The sequence below is a fragment of the Megalobrama amblycephala genome, linkage group LG13 (genome assembly GCF_018812025.1).
Source record: "Megalobrama amblycephala isolate DHTTF-2021 linkage group LG13, ASM1881202v1, whole genome shotgun sequence".
Taxonomy (NCBI): domain Eukaryota; kingdom Metazoa; phylum Chordata; class Actinopteri; order Cypriniformes; family Xenocyprididae; genus Megalobrama; species Megalobrama amblycephala.
In genome coordinates this window covers 19,565,133-19,586,677 of record NC_063056.1, presented here as the reverse complement: position 1 = coordinate 19,586,677, position 21,545 = coordinate 19,565,133, and the positions used below count along the sequence as shown (strand labels likewise).

The 21,545-nt window shown below is 37.1% G+C and overlaps 1 protein-coding gene across 4 annotated transcripts; it reads left to right on the top strand.

Moving 5' to 3' along the window:
- The first annotated feature begins 1,168 nt into the window (after window positions 1-1,168).
- dedd1 (death effector domain-containing 1) lies at window positions 1,169-20,970 on the top strand. 4 transcript variants are annotated; one of them, XM_048152013.1, is made up of 7 exons: window positions 1,169-1,313; window positions 1,726-1,820; window positions 2,340-2,826; window positions 2,916-3,035; window positions 6,549-6,677; window positions 18,407-18,800; window positions 19,712-20,970. In XM_048152013.1, exons 3-7 carry the CDS (start codon window positions 2,361-2,363, stop codon window positions 19,716-19,718), a joined length of 1,116 nt encoding a protein of 371 aa, XP_048007970.1. In that variant the 5' UTR covers window positions 1,169-1,313; window positions 1,726-1,820; window positions 2,340-2,360; the 3' UTR covers window positions 19,719-20,970. The 4 variants fall into 4 exon arrangements, with proteins under 4 accessions (XP_048007970.1, XP_048007969.1, XP_048007971.1 ...); XM_048152012.1 differs by having other exon boundaries at window positions 1,726-1,881; XM_048152014.1 differs by having other exon boundaries at window positions 1,726-1,881; window positions 18,407-18,808.
- Window positions 20,971-21,545: the final 575 nt, after the last annotated feature.

The window sequence follows — 21,545 nt, the reverse complement described above, 5'->3', positions numbered from 1 at the left end:
GCTTCCCTTACCCATGAGTCACGCTCAAAACAACTCTCACAGTTATGTTTGGGAGGTGTTTCACTTTTAAGTAAAGAATGTAATAATACATTTATTCGTCAACTTTCTCAATCTCGAAACTCAATTTCTCCAAAAAGGGAAATTTTTGGGGGGTTCTAAAATAGATAACAGTCAGTGGAGGAAAACATGGTTATTAACATATAAATATTGTTTACCCAATAAAGTGAAAGAAATGCATTTTAAAATTTTGCATAATATATACCCTCATAATGCTCCTGTGTCCAAATTTTGTGATGTAGCTGATATATGCACCTTCTGAAAGAAAGTGAAGATATTTGTCATTTATTTTTCTCATGTAATGTTTCATCACTTTTCTGGAAAGATCCGAGTTCCTATTGTTTTTCTAAAGTTAATATGAACTGTAATTTACACATTAAGGATGTTGTTTGCATTTTTGAAAACCAAAACAATTTTTTAGAATCTACAGTTAAATTTCTTTGTTGTGGCAAAATTCTATTTTCACAAAGGTTTCTTAAGAAAAAACCTACTTTTATAGATTTCTTATGTGAAGTAGAACATTTAATTAAATCACTAAGAGTAATTGATAATAAAAAAGTAATTATTTTTTGAAGAGATATGATGAGATCTTTCATGTACTGTGATTAATACTTAATACTTTTTTTAATCCTCTTTTCTTTCTTTGTTCTGTTCCTTTCCTTTGTTCCTTAAAAAAAGTTATTTCAATGTATCTTTCTCTTTTAACAATTATTGTCAATTTATTTTGTTTCTCTTCCATATGTTCAGATGACTTCGGATGTATTGTTGATACATTCTGTGATGCTGTGATGCATTCTATTTCATTAATGTCATCTATAAATTGTTTGCCATAAAAAAAAAAAATTCTAGTGTAGGAATGGCTGTGTGTAATTTATTTCGTAAAAACAAAACGAAAGTATGAGTAGCCTAATGTAAATAACAAATTATTTTGCTAAAAAAAAAAGGTTATACTACTAAAAAAAAAATGAAGAGCTTCATTTCGAATCTCTTTTGTGTCTCTAATTTCCCCTTCCCAATATGGCGACATTCTGCGCAAGATATCTCATAAACATGACAAGTGACTGGTTTGTTGACTGGAACCCTCGATCTACAAATAATATGCGAGCCATTTTCCTCCAAATACACATGTGAGGATCTGCGACTGCGCGGGGAGGGATCCGTCCACACAGCGTTGTTTTTCCATTTGAGTAGTGGGTGGTATGTGGAAGGGTTACCGCAAGGGTGTAATCTCAATCCAGATACATAGTTTGATACAGGTAAGATTTTTTAGCTAAAATATGCGCGTTTTATTCATAAAGCAAAATATGAAAACAAAACAAACTGACGGGGAAAACCAAACCTTGTTGTTATAAAGAACACATTTCCTTCCGGACGCTAATACACGATGATGTTAAAAATAAGTGCACTCATGTGCTGTGTGTAGTATGTGCGTGTGTTTTTATTTCACATCGAGTGTTTTTGGTGCAGTGTGATGTCAGGTCAGCTCAAGGAAAAATCTAGTAAACAGAAGCGGAAGTCAGCAGCTGCTGGAATGTCAGCTGACGCAACCATCATACACAAACAATTGAACATCGTCTCAACCATAGTATTCGTTCATAGAATTGAACGATGTTTGTGTAGATTTAGTAGTTAAACATAATTTAACGTCTTTTCTCATTTCGGTTTCAGGGCTTCTGTTCTCTCATCTCAAACGTGACATTACATAAGGAGGACACGTGACCCTGCGCGAGAGGAACGTTTGACAGCAGTTGGAACGACTGAGGGTTGGTCACCACAGAAACGCTTTTCGCATCAAAATAACTGGGCTGTTTCCACTTCGAACGTGTAAATATATCTTTCTATGTTGATTTTGTATCAATTGGAGACACAAAAACTGTATTTTGATGTTTTATTGAACTGTTATTTGAATCCAAAATCGATCCTGATAGCTAGCTAACATATGTGAGATTTAGCGAGGGCTGCGTTTCTCGAAGGCATTGCCAACTTAAAGGGGTCATATATTTTGTACAAGTTAATATGATTCTTTAGGGTCTAAATGAAAAGTTTGTAATGTACTTTAATTAAAAATTCTCATTAGTATTGTAAGAAAACACTAATTTTACCTGGTCAAAAACAGCTCTTGGGAAACGCAGCCCTGCACTGTTCTTCTATATAAAAATGTTATTTTATCATTTTGAAAGCGTGTCTATTTGCGTGTTTTGACCAGTAATAGTTGTCATTTTTTAACCTTTTAATTATGTAATAACTAACACTTGTTATTTATGTTTGCTCATCTTTATCAGGTCACATTTAGACATTTCTTCATGGCTTCAGCGCAGTGCACAAGATATTCCCTGTACTGGGAGGAGACTGAGTGCATGAGCTACTATGAGATGCTGTCCCTCCATGAGATCTTTGAAATCGTGGGCTCCCAACTCACAGAAACTGATGTTGAGGTTTTGTCCTTTCTCCTCGATGAAGCCTATCCTGGAAAACATCCCCTCGATCCAAAGGGATGGGCTGATGATTTACCTCCAGGGCCTGATGGATCTCCACAGGGTAATTCTCCATGTCCTCGGCTTCTGAAGACATGGCGAAGAATACAGCCCCAGAATGAGCCGTGCCCCGTCGCCTGTCGCCATCGACCCAAGAGTGGCGTTGAACTGCTCTTGGAGTTGGAGAGGCGAGGGTACTTGAGCGAGGGAAACCTCAGACCTTTATTGCAGTTGCTGCGGATTCTGACACGGCATGATGTCCTGCCATTTGTCTCACAAAAGAAAAGAAGAACAGGTGAGTATCAGCTTTAACACTACAGTAGACTGTAGTAGTAAGCCAGTAATGTTTATGGTAAGATACTGATGTGTCACCTGTGCTGTTAGTGTCTCCAGAGCGAGAGAAGATAGACTACCCAGAGGTGGATACCAGACGGGATGCACAAATCAGCTCAAACACCGATATGCCATCCTTTGAAAACACACAAGATCACCAGTGGAGAGCAGGTGAGCAGAAATTGCAGCTAAAAACTCAGCACATTCATTTATTAAAGTTTTTTTTTTTCTGCTTTTTTAAGATTTTGTCTCTGTTTTTCAACCTTTTTGGCAATATAATATAATATCATATATAACAAAACAGGTGTTGTTGGCAGGTTGATTCAAAATGTTTAATCAAGTCAAGTTTTTCCACACTCTTTTTAACAAAAAAAAAAAAAAAGATTAAAGAGTAATATTTAATCATTTTCATTTATATGCACCAATATAACAATGTAGTAGTGTAGTTTTAAAGGGTTGTGAAACCCCCTATTTCAGCACAAGTTAGTTCTCACTACAGTTTTGGAAAATGCTACAAAAGTGGGGATGGTAAGCCAAGGAGAAGAGGGGAGACTGACATCACAACAGGGGTTTTATTTTGCTCTCATTTGATTAAAAGTGTCAAAGATTCCCGGAAATTCATGCTGTATTCACCATTACACCCAACAAAACTAACATATAGCCTATTATACATGTTTTGTAAGCTCACCATAAATTACACAAATACATACATATCCTGTGACGGCTATAATTTAATGCACAGCCGTTCGCATGTGAACTCTGCATTGAAAATGTATATGAACACACTGTTGCATCTTCAATAACTTTTTAGGGTTTTTTGCTATGTATTGTAAGACCTTTGATCGGTTATGGGGCCGTAAAACCAGTTACAGCCACAATGTGGATGAATCGCATATGTGTCAAAGATTCTTGATCAATGGAAAAACTCTTACAAAGTGAAAACAAACATTAGACATTTTTGATCCATTAATGCATCTCTCACTTACTATATGCAATCTCACAGTTTGAAGGTCCTGTCATGGGAAATCAACGTGATGTTCTGAATAATTAACCAAGACATCTTCTAAAAGGATAAGGACAACCAGTCTCATGAATAATTATGAGACAACGATGAGTCATGATGTACTATATGGTAGAAAAAATGTCATCCTGTGACATTAACACGAAGACTATTTTAAAGCAGAGAGATGAAAAGAGTGCATAAAACCTTAAAATTAACTAATTTTATCCTACAATTAAAACTAATGGACGGTAACATTGTCTTCTGTGATGTGCAACACACATAACTGTTAAAATCTCAGAAAATTTAGTTAATTGTTTCATGACCCTTTAATAAAACATTTTAATTCATGAAAAATATCATATGGAGACTTCTGTAAACATTTTTAGTGATGACGGATAAAAATTGTTGAATGAAGTTTTTAATCACTTCATTGACACTCAAGCCCAAAGTATACTTAGGTTTTTACGCGTACACTATGGTCCGTGTACAGTGCATGTGATGCAAAACTAGTCACCAGAATAGTATGCATGTACTCTACGTGCGGCCAGATTTTTGTAACCGCGCATACTTTGTATTTTGTTTTGCACTAATCAGTGTTTTACAGTTTGAACAAGGGTTGTGATGGTACCAAAATTCAAGTAGATGGTGCCAATACCAGTACATTTTCACAATTCTCGTTACCAATTTCAGTAAAACTGTTGCAAATATTTTAACTATTTGAAAATAAAAATATTAATCTAAGTGAGTTTATTATTTATAATGATAATTATAAGTAAATAATACATTTAAACATGTAGTTGTAACATTGTAACAAGGTTACTTGTACAAGTAAAATGAAGGACAAAGAAACACATTACAGAGAACAAGTGATGGGTCTATTAGTTTGCATTTTATTATTAGTTTGAGAAAGTATCATGAATTAATAACTCTTTATTTATTGGCATGTGCAACATATTCCATTCCCTCTCTTAGAGGTGATTAAGAACAGCTTAGATCCTAACAAATACAGCTTTCCTGTGAAAAAAATAATAAAAATAAAAAACAACAGTCTTTATCAACAGAAAGTAATCAAATGTAAAACAACATTGCATAGTCTTCACTGTATAAATTAAATATAGATTAATTCTACTAAAGAACAGTGAGGGATTTTTTATTTATTTTATTTTATTTTTTTAAAGTAATTTTATTTGTATTTTGTTTTTGATTAACACTGAAACAGATGGCAGCAGGAATATTAGGCTGCTGTCACTTTAATATACTGATACACATGCAACTTGTTTCCCAACTGTTCATGTTCACTTAAGACATAACCAACGTCGTTTAGGTGAATACTCGCCAAGCTGGGCATTTTGACATTTTCTGTGTGTTTTAACAGTTTAGGCAGGAATCTGAAGCTCAAAGTTCACTTTGCTTTTCCGTGTTCCACTCTGTCTTGGAGCACACGCACAGAAAGCTGCTTCGGGAACAGTCTCTTCTGCGGCTTAAGGGACCGTTAACATATCGCGTCTTTTCCGCACGCAAGTCAGTTATTTCAAATGTAGCCGCACGACAGGCACGCTCATAATGGAAGTGACGTGGTTGCGACGTGCCGCATGCGGTGTGTTTTCCAAGATGAAAAATTCTCAACTTTTCAGAATGCCGCAAGCGAACTGCAGGTCATGTGACAAGAACCAACCAATCAGCTTCGGCCTTTCCGTAACAAACCTCAAAATCTCAGCCGAACAGCTGATCATAGCTGTACAGGGTGGTTTTTATATCTCATCTCCATAAATAAATCTAGTAGTATAGCTAATGCAAGGGCTAGAAATCAATTTATCCTTTGCTGAAACTTCCTACTTCTTGTGGAGAGCACAGTTCATGGTTGTATAGCAACGACAGATGCCACAGGAGCGCAAGCGCTTTGGAAAGAAGGAGAAAGCGGTGCGTCCGCGCTTTCCACGTGTTTTTAGATGCGATATGTGAACGGCCCCTAATGCAATTTTAATAACTCTTTTTATCGAGCTTGTCCTGCAGTTTAGCAGCATTATGCTGTATTTTATAACAGTCACTGATCTTACCTGATTTAGACATTTAGTTTGGGCTTTTAGGGAGGAACAAAAGCACGCCGCTGTGAAGAAAAGAAATGCGCTAAAATCACACATCTCTAGTTTCTTGCTATCATTGCTCTGTAGGGTTGCTGTTGTTGCAATGTCTCAGCTCTCTGCAAAGACTTTGCAAATTTATTGTTCTTTACAGACACCTGGTAGAACTGCCAGACCGGTGAGTGTATTTTAGTTGTGCATAGAAAAATTGTCTTGCGAGTTTTGCGTCATCTGATCGACCTTTTATAGAGACCGCTAATCAAACTATATAAAGCTATTATCGGCTGATAACAATCAGCACCCGATCAATTGGAGCACCTTACTAGAGCTTCTGTGATATGAATATATTTGTAACACAGAAATAACAATACTGTGTGATTTAAAAAGTTGTGAAGCTGTTTCATACCCATACATAACTGAATCAGAGACTTGATGAAACTAGTCACAAGGCAAGCCAAATGAGAGAAGAACTTTTATTTTTTTATGTTATTTTATTTATTTTTTTGTAAAATCATCATGAATAAATAGAGAATATTCAAAAATATTTCCAAATATTATCCAGTTATCGTGTGTGTTAATCTGTTGTCATGTCTGTGTCAGGGGCTGGCTCTTCCATGACAACAACCACCCCTGTCCGACGGAAGCGAGGTAGAGGTCAGCATTGGAGAAGAAAATCTGGGGGAAAGCCTGAAATCCAGCCTCAGCCAACACCCAACAAAGTGACCTGCGGTAAGAGCACGTTCTTTACTCTGTGTTACACTTCTTCTGTCATTTAATCTCTCTTACCATCATTCTTTGAATATAAGAATCTCTTTGCCTTTTAAATTCTTTCTCCTTTTGTTTGATTTTATAGCATCTATAAAACACTGTAGAGCTGATAATTTCTGAGTGCACCTCAGCACTCCATTTCTTGACAGTTTATAATTAACCAGTCACACATTCATTAGTGCCTGAACCTCTAATGCTGTCAGAATGAAAGTGTCAATCCGTCACACAATAGGTCCATGTTAAACCTATGTCATCTCCATTCATCCCTTTGTGAATTCCCTGCACACTGCACTATTATCACTTTGAGTTTCATTCTGACTGGACTCAAAGGCTGCTCACACCAAAGCCTCTTTATGCTTTTGCTAGATGGAAGCTGTCCTGCCATCAGGGCATTGCTAAAATCTCTTCAGAACAGAGCACATGAGACCCACTGAATGGCAATAATGGCACAGTAGGTAAGGAAATACCAGGATAAAAAACTGCTTTCTCAAAATTTGCAAAACCTATTTGTTAGGAAAGAAGGTATTGTGTGAGGCATTTATTTTCTGCAAGGACTGTTTTTCTGGGACATTCAAGTCTCAAAAACCAATGGCCCCAATTTACCTCATGCTCCAATTTGCTGTAAAGCATTAAAAACCGAACAAGTTTTCCTGTATAATGCCCTTGTGGGAGCTGAATGTCTCATAATGACGTTTTATACAGATACTCATGTCTATGGCAATTTTGCAGTAATTTACTAGGTAGATAGGTAGTTTTTTTTTTCTTTTCATTGTAACGGTGCAGTTACATACCCTATAATCATTTTATCTGCATGATTTTGCCTCCTTTCAACACTTTTCATCTTTGGCTTCACAGTGCATCTTCTGGTGTTCCTAAAAAGTAAATACAAGTTGTTGTTTTTTTTTTTTTTTTAACGAAATCAGACTTTTACCATCTTTAAATGTGTGGATTCTTTCAAAATATCTGTCTGACGCATGAGCCACACACTGAACCTCACACTTTCAAAGCATAAATGAAAATCGGAACTCTATTAAAAGCACAAAAGATTATTTAATCTGTAATGATCATTGATTTCAACAGGATGAAAGTATAAAAAACTTTCCATATACTCAAATATCTGCATCCAGCCTTATTCGTGTATCCACACACGTTGGGAGGGTGCCATCTTGTTTTTTTTCAAACGTGTGTGAGTCAGGCTCTAGACATGCTCTTTGTCTGCCTCATTGCGCCAAGATGCGCAGTACTGGTCAGTTTCACTCTATTGTTATTGCTCAGATGCTTATTGACCCTTTATATCTGCCTGTGCAAAGACTGCATGGCTCTGGTAACCTTCCTCATTACATACACTGCAGGGGTTCTTAAACCCTCAATCGAAGCTGCTTATTTCCTTGCATATTCATGTCTCCTGCTCAAAGCATTTAGCTTTTGCTAAAGACAACAAGCAAATACAAAGTTGTAATGATTATAATATAATCTTAGTTATGTACTTAGTGTCCCAGAAGCAGTTGCTCTTATCAATTAAAAGTAATACAGTAGAGGTCTGCAGGATGGATTTTTCTGCTTTCGCCAAAAATATGTTAGATTTCTAACCTGCTTCTGCTCTCAAAAGCCTGTTGGAAGAAGTCTAAGCAAATTTTTCAGTCCCGGTCCGGTTAGATTCTGTCTTGTTCCGATGTCTATAGGGTCTTTTGTTTTTTTATATATATATATATATATATATATATATAATAGAGAGAGAGAGAGAGAGCCCATGAGTCATTTCTTTCTCCTGCTTCCTGCACACATATCAGTATCTTCCCTCCCACATCTGCACTCAGCAATTCAAAACTTGAGGATTGCAGACCTCTATAATACAGTAATTTGGTGCAGCACAATAGTGCTTAATGGTTAATATATTATTTTCTCATCAGAAACCACAATGTATAATTAAGATTTGGTTATGGATTGTGTTTTTATACCAAATAGACTTTAGTTAGGATAGTGCCACATTTAACTGTTGACAGGAATGAAAACTAGGCTGTTAGGGAGAGAACCTCAGTAGTCGAAAACTCTGAAAAACAGCTTTAAAAGTTGAGTAGTGACTCTTACTTGATCTAGAACCTATACAGTTTGTGCAATTGTAAAGACTAACTCTCACAGCCTTGTTTTCATCCGCCTTAAATTCAAAATGGCATCTAACCTGACTAAGGGCTATTTTAGTTGTGATTCATTTGTGTGCACAAGACAATGTTTCAATTGTGCTTTAGACTTGCTTCAATCCCCCTGCTTCCTTCATGGTTTGATTTTTAGACAGAAAAGAACACTCACATTCTTTGTTTTTATTTCCGTCACATTTTTCATCAACTTCTCTATCCCTTTTTCTGTTCCTTTTCATTTTCCTTTGGATAAGCAGTTTTCCGTGTGAATAACTCCTGTGGTGTGCCTGAATGAAATGTCTTTAAAGAGATTATTGAATATTGGGCCACTGAGACTGAGCTGCATCAGCTTGTATTTCCTGGTGTCTCTTATCCAGTAAAACACTGATTATTGTCATTCCACTTCTTATTTAAAGCATCGATCCTCTCCCCTCTGTAACTGAGCTTTGATGCAGCAAAAGCTAATCTACTTTCTGCACTGACCTTTTTGTTTAGTGAGGTGAGAATCCTTTGTGCTCTAACTTATTTCACCTCTCCCTTAAACATTAGGTTGCACTGCACTGTGAGCTTTTTTGATCTATAAAATGTTCATAAATCAACCTTCAATCTCAAATGGTTACATGTAAATTTGAATGCTCTCTATTGACTGTGAGATCCACCCTGGAGATGCTTGTTATTCAGATTGTCTCAGACAACAAGTTCTGCTATGCCATGATTGACCTTTTGAACTTTCACATTTGTTTTACTCCTGAACTAGCTGAACATGCTGTTTGCTGTGTTGACTCCGCATTTGATCTTGGCAGGTTGACTCAAGAATGAGTAGAAAAAGCAGGAGAATGGATAGAGTGAAAGAGACAGAGCTCACAACAAAAACAAGTGTGTGCTGTCCGCTCTGTCCGATCATACACAGTCAAGACATGTCTGTGCTTTAACTCAGGCGCCTGGTCCATGTCCTAAGGTAAAGAACCCCCTTCCTAACTCGGATAGGCGGAGGGGTGAATCTAATACTCTGTGTTCAAATGTCAGTTTTCAGTTGTTACTGTCCACTTCCCCAGTTACATGTGCTAAACTATGAACTAGATTTGGGAAAAAATAGGAACAAAATCCTCTCTGGAGGGGTTGTTGGCCTCAGTGTTTCACAGAACTGACTCAAAGAAATTTCTGGGAGTCCATTGGGTGCGTCCTGCTAATTTGTCTATATTACAACAACATTACATGACATGAAATGAGTGTAATCGATGTTCAAAAACAAGCCATTCTACAGTCGTTGGCCAAACTCAGCAGCAAAGCTCAGTTTTGCAATGTTTTGTCCTCAAAAAAACGGCCTCTGTGAACCTTTGCTGGAGCAGTTCTGAGGAAAATGACCCAACAGTTCTTGTTTAGACCCATCCCAGTGTTTTGTATATGTTTTAGCCCTGAAACTTTAAGTTTGAAAAACTTTAAGTAAAGTTAACAGGTACCTTAATTTATTGAATCAAATTTTGCCAGTGTTTTGATTTTGCAGAATTAAAGTAGACACTGGTTGTGTAAAATAGTAGTCTGATAAGCTAATTCAGGACCCAAGAGGGTTGAACCTGCAGTCTCCATATGAATTAGAAATTGTTGCTTTCACACACAGACAAAAATTATGTTTATGAACTTTGCTTGAACCTGCTTGACCAAAAAAATGAGACATAGCAAAACTATTGCAACAACGTTCATCCAAAACTGCTTGTTTCTCTCTCTCTCTCTTCCTCTCCTTTCTCTATGTCCACAGTTGAAAAACAGACTGACACAAGTGTCAGGAACAAAAACAAGTTGGCCATCCTCACATACTAAGAGAGGGAGAGAATGAAAGAAAAAAAAAAGTCAAACGAAAAGCGTGACCCTGACCTATGTGTGCAGTCGGTCAGCCTTTTGCCCTCATTTCTCTCCCTCCATCTTGGTTTGTTGTTCAGCAGAAAAGAGGGATCGAAATAAGTGTGGAAGCTCTTCGCATGGAGCAACACCCCATAAAATGATGCACAACTTTTTTTTCTTTTTCTTTTATAAGAAAAATAGTTATTTATTGTTTGTTTATTTTGAAGAAATTTACTATATCTTTACAATATATTTACAAAATCTAAATATTTGTGAATACATGTTGTTTTTTAAAAATGCTCTGGGATGCACAAATGCACTAAAAACATAATGCCTACAGTGGAAGCATTACGTATATTGACAGAAAAACTTTATTATAGGTACCTTCTGTGTACTGAAGCTGGAAACAGAGAAAAACCATTGTCCTGTATTAGTGTATGTGACGAGCTCTGATAATGTTTGTTTAATGGAACTAAAAGTGCTCTGTAAATGTGTGCTGTGTTTAAAAGAACGTTAAAGAAGTTGTGTGTTTCGAGTCTGCTTTCCAACCTGCATTACAATTTTTTTTTTTGGGGAACATATTCAGGAGAGGGGAACCACCATGATCTTTTAAACTTAACACACAATAAATAAAGTTTTTCTTGTATGATAATAACCACAAAATTTTCATCTAAATTTACATCCTTGCTTTAAAGGGGTCATGACATGAATTTTTATTTTAATGTTCATTGAGGTTCACTTAAAGGTGCAATATGTAAGAATTTTGCAGTAAAATATCCAAAAACCACTAGGCCAGTGTTATGTATTTTGTTCACTTGAGTACTTACAATATCTCAAATGTTTCCAACTATTTGTAAATCGTGAGAAAATTGCAGTTTTAACCAAGGCTCTGGGACGTGTGAGGAGTCGCCTGTCAATTGCGTCATACCCGCGTTATCCTCGGTTTCCAGTTTTATTTTGTAGAAACCATGGAAACACCAAAGACGCTTTAATATATTACATGTTTTAATAGACAAGGGAACAGCTGTTTGGTTACATTTATAGACAGAAAACTAATTGTTGTTATATAGCTCAACACGTTTAGTGTTATTGTTTTCTAATTTTCTTGATGTTTGCGAGTACTACGCTTTACCATGCCTCAGAGAAAAACACTATTTTGTCAAGTAGCTAACATAGCATAACCAGAGTTATATGTAATATAACAGAGCTGTGTTACCTCATACTAATGACCGGAAAAGCGGCACCGGCAGTGTGGCTCGTGAGGCTTATGTTGCGCAATCGCTCCAGCGGCCTCGTTCAGCTCCCACAACACTTGGTCCTGCTCTGCTTCATACTACAGTAACGTTAAAGGATTAGTCCACTTTTAAATAAACTTTTCCTCATAATTTACTCACCCCCATGTCATCCAAGATGTTCATGTCTTTCTTTTTTTCAGTGGAAAAGAAATTAAGGTTTTTGAAGAAAGCATTCCAGGATTTTTCTCCATATAGTGGACTTCAATGGCCTCTAGATGGTTGAAGGTCAAAGTTACAGTTTCAGTGCAGCTTCAGAGGGCTTTAAACGATACCAGATGAGGAATAAGGGTCTTATCTAGTGAAACGATTGGTCATTTTCGAAAAAAAATACAACCGTTTATGCTTTATAAACAAAATATCGCCTTGAACGTACTTCCCATTTCCGCTTTCTTCAAAACGCTTACGCTGTATGTACTGCGCCTTCCCTATTCTATTTATGGAAAAAAAAAACTAAACTGGCGCCGCGTTCGTTCCATAAGTAGAATAGGGAAGGCGTAGAACAGGGGTCATCAGCTATATTTGTCCAAGGGCCAGAATTTTTCACTGCAGACACTGTAAGGGCCAGATACTCGTAATATAAAATAAAATTCAAATTGTATCCTAATACTGTATGTTATTATTTGATATACTAATTCTAATTCCAAATTTATGTTATTTTTTACATATTACCTGTACTGCAGCAAGCCACCAGGGGGCGATAGCGATATTTTAGGCTTCATATTTGTGAGGCTTTCAAGCTGTCCATCACTGTCACGCAATTGTGCGCAAATCCCAGGCAAGGAAAATTTTGACATTTGTGAAAAAATGAGCACGTGAAACAATAAAAGATGTTCAATGAGAGAACGCGTTTATCGTCATTCTTGACTGAAGGCAGGCTATGGCACAAGCTACTTTTCAGAAGGCTTTTTGTTTCGTTAGATTAAAAATAAAAAACGGTTCTCATTCCCCCTTGAATAAGGCCGGCGACACACTGGCTGCGTGAGCGACTCAGCTGCGTGGCGTGTCCGTTTTTATTTCGGCTCCCATATTTAACAGGTTGGAGTTTGCACACTGAGACACGCGTCTCAGGCGCGCTCGAGCCACGCAGAAAACGCGTGCATGCTAGAAATAGAACCGACGCGTGTTCCAGCAACGGGAGTGTTCTCTGGCTAGAGCGCAGAACAGCGGAGTTTGTGCATGTCTGAGCTTGTGTTTTGTTGCTTTGACATTGTGGAAAATAGAATAATAGACAAAATGTATTAGCATTTTTACCCGTTATTATCAATCTAAATTAATCTCGTTTTTAATTTAACTTAATTTCGTTTTTCTTTGTTTAAATTTCTGTGTCAATTTGTTAGTCAGAAAATTATTAGACTACCTTAAAAGTATTGCTTAATTTAACAGACCTGTGTGTGTGCGTTTTATATCACTAGTGCAGTGTCCGTTCTCGGAGCATAAGCCCTGCCCGCGTGAGGTGCGCCGCTTCCCGCTCGCGCTGCTCTAACTGTAGTTTACTAAAAGTTTATTAATTCTGAATGTGTCGCGTCTCGCGTGTCCATCTATAATGCACCAAATGCGACACTGCACTCCCCTGTGAAGTCAATTGGATGAACGGTTCTCGAAATAATAAAAATGCAAACGGATATACAGACACAGATTCCTGCCTTTATTAGAGAGAAAAATATGTTCAGCCCCTCTCTCCGAAGCTTCGAATAGTCGATGTTCATCAAAAAATGGTATTCGGACCAGCCCTAAACTTTTTCCTCTTACAAGGCTATTCCTGAATTCAGTATTATTCTGGGGGCTGGATGGAAATCTCTGGCGGGCCGGATTTGGCCCGCGGGCCGCCAGTTGACGTTGCATGGCGTAGAACATTCAGCGTAAGTGTTTAAAAGTGGACTAAACCCTTAAATAATCGCATCCATTAACATGATTTCTTCCCGAGTCCTATCCCAATTATTTCCACCGGCTCTGATGTGAAGACCACATGTCCCAGGATTCCACGCTCAAACGTGGCGTCACCAAGCTACGCTTTGTTTTGAATAGGCCTCTAGCGACCTCTAGCGGACAGAAAATATTAAATATGACCCCCCCCCAAAAAAAACAGTAAAAAAAAAAAGAATAAATATATATGCGGAACAGCAGTTATTTTCAACCTTCGTTCTGACCCTCTGTCTAAAATGATCCATTTTTAAAAGGTGGCTTTAAGGCAGTAAACGGCCACTGTTCTGATTGGCATAGCATAGGAAACAATATCAATGCCCAATTGCCATTGCACATAAATGTTTTAAAAGCATTACTCATGTAAAACCATCATTTACAGACAAAGCATCATGAAATCATTTACTTACGGTTTGTAATGCAGCTGCTGTCAGATCCAATACAGTTGGCTGCTTCATTTTCAACAAAAGTTTCTTTGCAAACTCTCTTGTGCCTTGTTTACAAAACAATATGCTCCGAACAAACATATAATCATCCAACACGATCCGGGACGCCATTAAAATAAACCATCCACTTGTTTCTGATGCTGGGATCCTTCTGAAGTCTGTACAAAGACACAAATGATCTGTTTAAACTGGATGCCTCAAAGCGAACATTCTTTCACTCTTACATTTGTCCTGTTGTCGACACTCAAGTGCATAAAGTATGTCAGAAACTGAACGTGCATCTGTATACTGTATCTAGTGTAGACGGCGTTACTGATTATAATGGGTTTTATTTGCTTTTGACGTGATGCTCACATCCAGTCTAGGCAAATGTCAGCCGTTGGGCGACTGAATGCCAGTGGGCGGGGCCTATGGTGCGATGATGTATAACTATTCGTCGATGTCTTGCTCTAATGGCAGTCATATGCAAATGTAGGCTATTTGCCCATGTGATGTCAGATCCCACAATATCAAAACAAGTCATTTTTGGAGCTTGAAATAAATGCTTTGTTTATAATTAGTAAGAGGTTTTAAGCTATGAAACTTGAAGAATGTTTAAATGGTACAAAGACATTTTATATGTCAAAAAATCAAATTTGATTTCTCATGTCATGACCCCTTTAACATACAGTACTAGTAGCGGCAGTAATAAATCTAAATTTCGTAGACCTCACATCATGGAGGTATTTCCCTTTTTAAGTGTTAAGTTTAGTCTGCATCTGAAATGGATAATCTTTTAACAGTAAGGGCCATTATGTGAATGGTTATTTTTAAACTATAATGATCAAAAGAAGCTTTATTGGCATGGTAAAATAAAGCATTAGTAGGATTGTATATACACACATACACTGTCTTTCACATGAATCCTGGTCCACATGTCTCACTTGGATTTGAAAAATCTTGTAACTACACTACTGTTCAAAAATTTTGGGTCGATAAGATTTTGTGTGCATGTTTTTGAAAGAAGTCTCGTGCTCAGCAAGGCTGCATTTATTTGATCAAAAATACAGTAAAACAGTAATGTTGTGAAATGTTATTACAATTTAAAATATAATTTATTCTTGTGATGTCAAAGCTGAATTTTCAGCATCATTACTCCAGTCTTCAGTGTCACATGATCCTTCAGAAATCATACTAATGTTCTGGGGCCGTATTCACAAAACATTTTATCTTACCACTAAGAGTTCTTCTAAATGGCAGTAAAAGTTCTTAGCTAAGAGTTTTCTCTTAAAACCTATTCACAAAGCTGCTGAGACAAACTTTTACTAAGGAATAGACTGAAGTCTTAAGCTAAGATTAAAGGCGGGGTTGACCTCGTTGCTATGGAGTAAACACATAGTGATTGGCTGATGGGGGAGGAGTCAGCGATTTAATCATAGAAATATTGTAGCATGAGGTGTCAAGTTTCCATATTAAAATAAAGGTTTTAAAATACATATGTTGCCATAGTCAAAATAAAATGTTTCCATATTGTTGCCATAAAGGTTTTAAAATGTAGGCTACTGTGTCACTAATTAAACTAGTATAGTTAATTGTGGACCTCCTCTTGGATGTTTTCATCTCGAGAATGCAGAATTCAAGCGACAAATTATGTTTTATAAACAAAGTTTGGGAGAAACACATTCAAACGGTCTTTCTAATCAGCTCGAGAGGAGGAATATATACAGAGACGAGAGCCGACTCGCCTATAGTTACTTTGACACTTTTCTGCATCCCTTCACCAACCCCTCACTCTCGGCTGGGGATACGGGGAGAAGTTGGGGTTTGGGCTAAAAAGCTCAGAGGCCCTCGATCCCCTTGGACAGTAAACCAAATATGCTATATATATATATATATATATATATATATATATATATATATATATATATATACAGCTATGGAAAAAATTAAGAGACCACTTAACATTGATTTCTGAACTTGGAGTGGTCTCTTAATTTTTTCCATAGCTGTATATATATATATATATATATATATATATATATATATATATATATTACTCTTTCAATCTTTTGTAAGTGTGAACTCATGAAAACCATTGCCATAGGTAATCAGACAATATTTATTTGTTTGTTAAAGATTTATTTTTGGCGTCTCATGATAGATTCAAATCTATAAATCAAAATGTATTGCATTTATGAAGAAAAGGTTCAGCACCCAAGGCTCTATCGCTATTGCCTCAAAGGTGTACAGTGTCTTTGGGTGGATTAGGACTGTTTGTGGTTAGTTGGTCTTAGTGACTTAAGAGTCCTCTTGACTACTAACGTTTCACAGATTTAGGAGCTAGTTTTAGCGCTAAAATGCTTTGTGAAATATTCTTAGAGCAAAAATTTAGGACTCCTAAAATTGGGACTGACACGCCCATTATTTTTAAGAGTTTCTCCTAAATCTGCAAGTTAGGAGCTACTTTTAGCCTTAAGATGTTTTGTGAATACGGCCCCAGGTTTGCTGCTCAAGAAACATTTCTTATTATTATCAATGATGAAAACTCTTATGCTGATCATTTTTTTTGTGGCAGTGTAAAAGTCTTTAATGTCACTTCAATTTAATTGCTAAATTAAGTTATTAATTTAGCAATTTAAAAAAATCTTTCCGACCCCAAACGGTAGTGTATGTATTATGTAATTATATTTACTAGCTAAGCCTTGTACTGTATACCTGCATTGATTATAGAATGAAGGGAATGTGTATGGCTGGATATTTAGCTGCTCCAGTCAACTAATGAATAACACCAGGGCAAGGTTATCATTCCTAAAGTGCTACTGTTCACAATACAGTATATTCAAGCATTTGAACAATGTTTTATTCACTTTCACTAATGAATCAATTTAGTGTCATCACTTACTCCCTACATTACTGGTTGGTTTTATATTTCATATTTACTGTTGCTTTGTAAACGTCCCAACATGCAAAAGGGTGGAGTTTGTGGTGGAGCTTTGGTTGTAGAAAGGTTGGATTTGTGTTGCAGCAATGTTCTGAAGATTGATGGGTCCACTTCCTCCTCTGACCTCTGAGCTAATCACATGAAAGGAAATGACATCACTGCGAAGCTCTGGTTCAGTATGTATACTCCAATCGTATTTTGCCGTCTCTGTTCCCTGTGCTGTTGCATGACATCAGTTCTACCTCCACTGTTTGGTAAAGCCAACCTGCATCATTCTGTCTATTAATTACGGCCCCTACAGAATTCAAATGCACATATCAAAGAATAAATATCACCAGATCTGTCGACTGAAACTTCAAATGTGAGCCCATCTCTGGATTTAGCTCGAGGTGCTTTCAGTCCACCTGAACTTACCGAACGGCCTCAGTTAATGTGCTTTCATATGTCCCTCACATCTCTGTGACCTGCAAATATACAAGCACATGTTCAGTAGACATGTTGGACTTTACCAATGTGTTTCCAAGTCCCTGTGTGCCTGCAAACAATTCGAATGCCACCTCATGATGAATTTATCTAGATCTCCCCCTCCTAAAGTGCAAAACCTGAACTAGCCTACCGGTTTCACTCGTAGCAAGTGAAGAATCAACTCCAAAATCTCAAACATTTAAACATTTTGAAGATGTTGGCCTCGGTTATCAAGCAGATCTCGGAGCTAATGTCGTATCACAAAGAGTTCAATTTTTGTGCATTCTGGTTTTCAGATCAAAATTTAAATAGGGAAAGAAGTTGCTTTAAGCAAATCTGTGTGAATCATTGCTTTTCTTACAGTTATTTTTATACCAAATTTTTTTTGGTATAAACAAATAAACTGAATGTCAAGTCTCATGACTGTATTTTTGCCCTCCTTTTGACCCCTCACTGATTTGCTTCATTTCTCGTGTTCTTCCCCTATTCCTCCGCTGCTCTTTTTCTTTTTTCTCTCCATCCTTGCTGCAAAAAACCCTTCAATTTCAAAACGAATCTTCACAAATCCATCTCATACCCTCATGATTTTCTTTGCCCCTTTGCATGCCTCCCTTCATCCTTCATCCCATCGTCCTCTCTTTCTCTGTCTCCCACGCTCTTACGCTCTCAGATATCCGACTACGTGTACGTGCGGAGTATTCAGAGCACGAGTCGGCCCTTCGTGGAGGAGTTTCTTCAGACAAGCAGCAGCCATTGGAGAGGCAGTTTGAACTGTTCAGCCGAGCGAGCCTGCTGCTCCGCGCCCGGGATCTGGGCTCTATTGTCTGTGATATCAAGTTCTCGGAACTTGCCAACCTAGATGCCTTTTGGGCCGACTACCTGAGCGGGGCTCTGCTCGAGGCACTGAAAGGGGTCTTCATCACAGACTCTTTGAAAAGGGCAGCGGGACAGGAGGGGGTCCGGCTGCTTGTCAGTGTGGATCAGGATGACTACGAGGAGGGCAGGAAACTGTTGCTTAACAGCCAGACACATAATGGGACAAACTGGGAGCCTCAAAGGTTAGTGTGAGTTTATTAGTGCATTATAAGTGCATAATGATCATACAATAGTGTTGACACAGTAGGATTTTTATATACTCCCTCTCTCGCCTCTATATTAACATGTAACCACCAGGGGGCGGTAGAAAACAATTTTGTCGTATCCCCTTTTTATTCTACCAGTTGAGAAACAGTGTTATCTATTTTAGTGTTATTTATATACTACTGTAGTATTTATTCATTTTTTGTATTAGGCTAATTTTTATTTTCCGTTTTCATTTTAGTTTAAGTTAAAGTTAAAATTTTTGTTATGTGCTTTTGTCATTAAGTTTTTTTGTTTTTTTTTAGTCATTTTAGTACTTTTTAATTATATTTTATTTCAGCTTTATTTTAATTGACAGAATATCATGTATTTTTGTTTTTGATAAACTTATTTGGTTATCATTTTTTTTTTACAATAAATATCATTCCAAATATTTTTTTTTTACAAAGAACAGAAAGATACATAAATACAAACATAAATATTATTAATATTATATAATATCATTAATATTATAAAATTCTGTAAATGTATTAAATTAAAATATCATTAATATATTTAGTTCATGTTAGTTGCTTTACCTTTAGCAGACCTGAAAACATTTCATAACATTTTTTAAAACTAATTTCATGGAAAACAGTTATTTTATGTATTATTTTAACCCCCCTGCTCTTAAGTACTTTTTTATGAATATGGCATGTATAGAATCATTAAATAAAGCTATAGATTTTTTATGAATGCAAATATGTCACAATAACATCTGCAAAGGCTTCATCCTTTAAATACTTTTTTTTTTTTATTATTGATGATTTTGCTTCATAGTCTACAGTATTGTTTTCAAAGCAATTCTGCAAGTTCCTGTATGTATTAAGTGATGTATCTCATGTTTCCTTCACAGGCCCTGAGAAATGTCAGTTTCACCCGGGACCTTCAGTTGTGATGGATGAAGAAGATGTTTTGCCTTTTTATTTCATTGCCCATTGAGTGTTGGTGACCCTGCTGGGATGGAGAGCCTATTGGAGGAGACTAGATTAAACTGGGCAGTCGTTTTGTTGACAGTTTCTGGAGTAAAATGATTCTTGACCATTCAGAGGTTAGGTTCAGATGTGGGGCTGTTTCTCTCTACTGCAGGTCATTTTAAACATGGACGAACACACAATACCCATAGAACAAACAGGAGGAAGGTTCTGCATCTGTGAATACCACTACTCTGCCCCAGGTGGTATGTGGATAGATTTTTTTTTGTTTGTTTTTGTTTTTCAAAATGTAATGACCTACAGTGAACCCTGGAATTCAAGTTTAATGTTAAACTTTGTTTTGGAAATGTAAAATAACCTCTTTCTTAGATAAAAGATAGAAAGCATGGGAATACACAACAAACATGAAAAAAAACTCAACCCCCCCCCCCCCCCCCAACAAAAAAAAACAAAACAAAAAAAACATTAAATTGTATAACTTAATTCTTAGTTCTAAGTTTGGGCTGGTAACGATGCTTCAGAAGACCAAAGTCACACTTCCACCATCAGGCCGGCGGATGGGTTGCGTAACCGAACTGCTCCAGAGTGGTTTGTTGTTCTGCTTATAACAGTCACAAAGATGACTTTATAAAGTACTTGACTGGACCAGGTCAATCAACTTTGCCAATATTTGGAAATGCCACAAGATGGAGTAGAGATTCATGATCCATTACAACAAAGACTTTCTACAGTGTGTACCACTGTGAGACTGCATTTGTCCCAACTACTCCATGTTACCATGCTGTTCGTCTCAGAAACAAGGTCAGCAAGTCATGGATTATCAGAGCAATCTTTGTAAATTTCTGAAAGAAAAAATGATAGTTAATTATAATCAGATGAGTGCTGATTTGACACCAGCCTTGACACACAACCAGACTAACCTCTGGTCCTGTTTCTAGAATGTGTTGCCCTTTTTGTTATATTTGTACCTTTATGACAAAAAGATAAAAGTTCAGTAGTAGTTAGTGGTAATTCATTTTGAAACAGTCTTGTCATATGACTGATATTAATTGAATTGGGAGTGGAAAATTGAACACTTTTGTGTTTTCATGTTTTTGTTTATAATGATATTATTTGATATTGTTTTGGAATATGTACATTTACGTAAATATGATTCTTAATAAAGTACTGTCAGAAAATAGTTGTGTCTCTCTGATATTATGTGATAAAAAATAAGTTAAAAAAATCAGTTTTGGGAATGTTGGGGCCAAATTCCTACTAAGTATTGCTTATATTTTCCAGTTAAAGGTGCTAAAGAGGATCTTTTCGTCGACTGACAAGTAATGCAGACAAGTAATGTTTTTTTTTCTAAGGCACATTTATAAAAGCTACTTAAAGGTGATACAAGGATCTTTTCGTCGACTGAGAAACCAAAGACTGTTAGTGAGTTTTTGAAATGAGCGCATGCGAAAGAACAACCCCCCTCCTTCACAGCTCATTTCGAGGGAACGCCTCCCAAAACTCGTGCACGAATATTGGAACACGAGTGTTTACCACCGGCATTCTCTGTGTCGTGTTAGTGGATTCATTATGTCAGACTCACCGCAGGTAACTCGTAATCTGCAGTTGTTACTCCTGTCTCCTGACAAAAACGTTGCATGCGGCGCCTGTGGAGTGTGGAAAGTTACTGGAGCGCGCAGCCGCGCTCGTCTCTCACAAGGAACGTCATGGCAGTGACTGACAAGCCAGAGGTCCAATCGTTTACGCGATGATCGC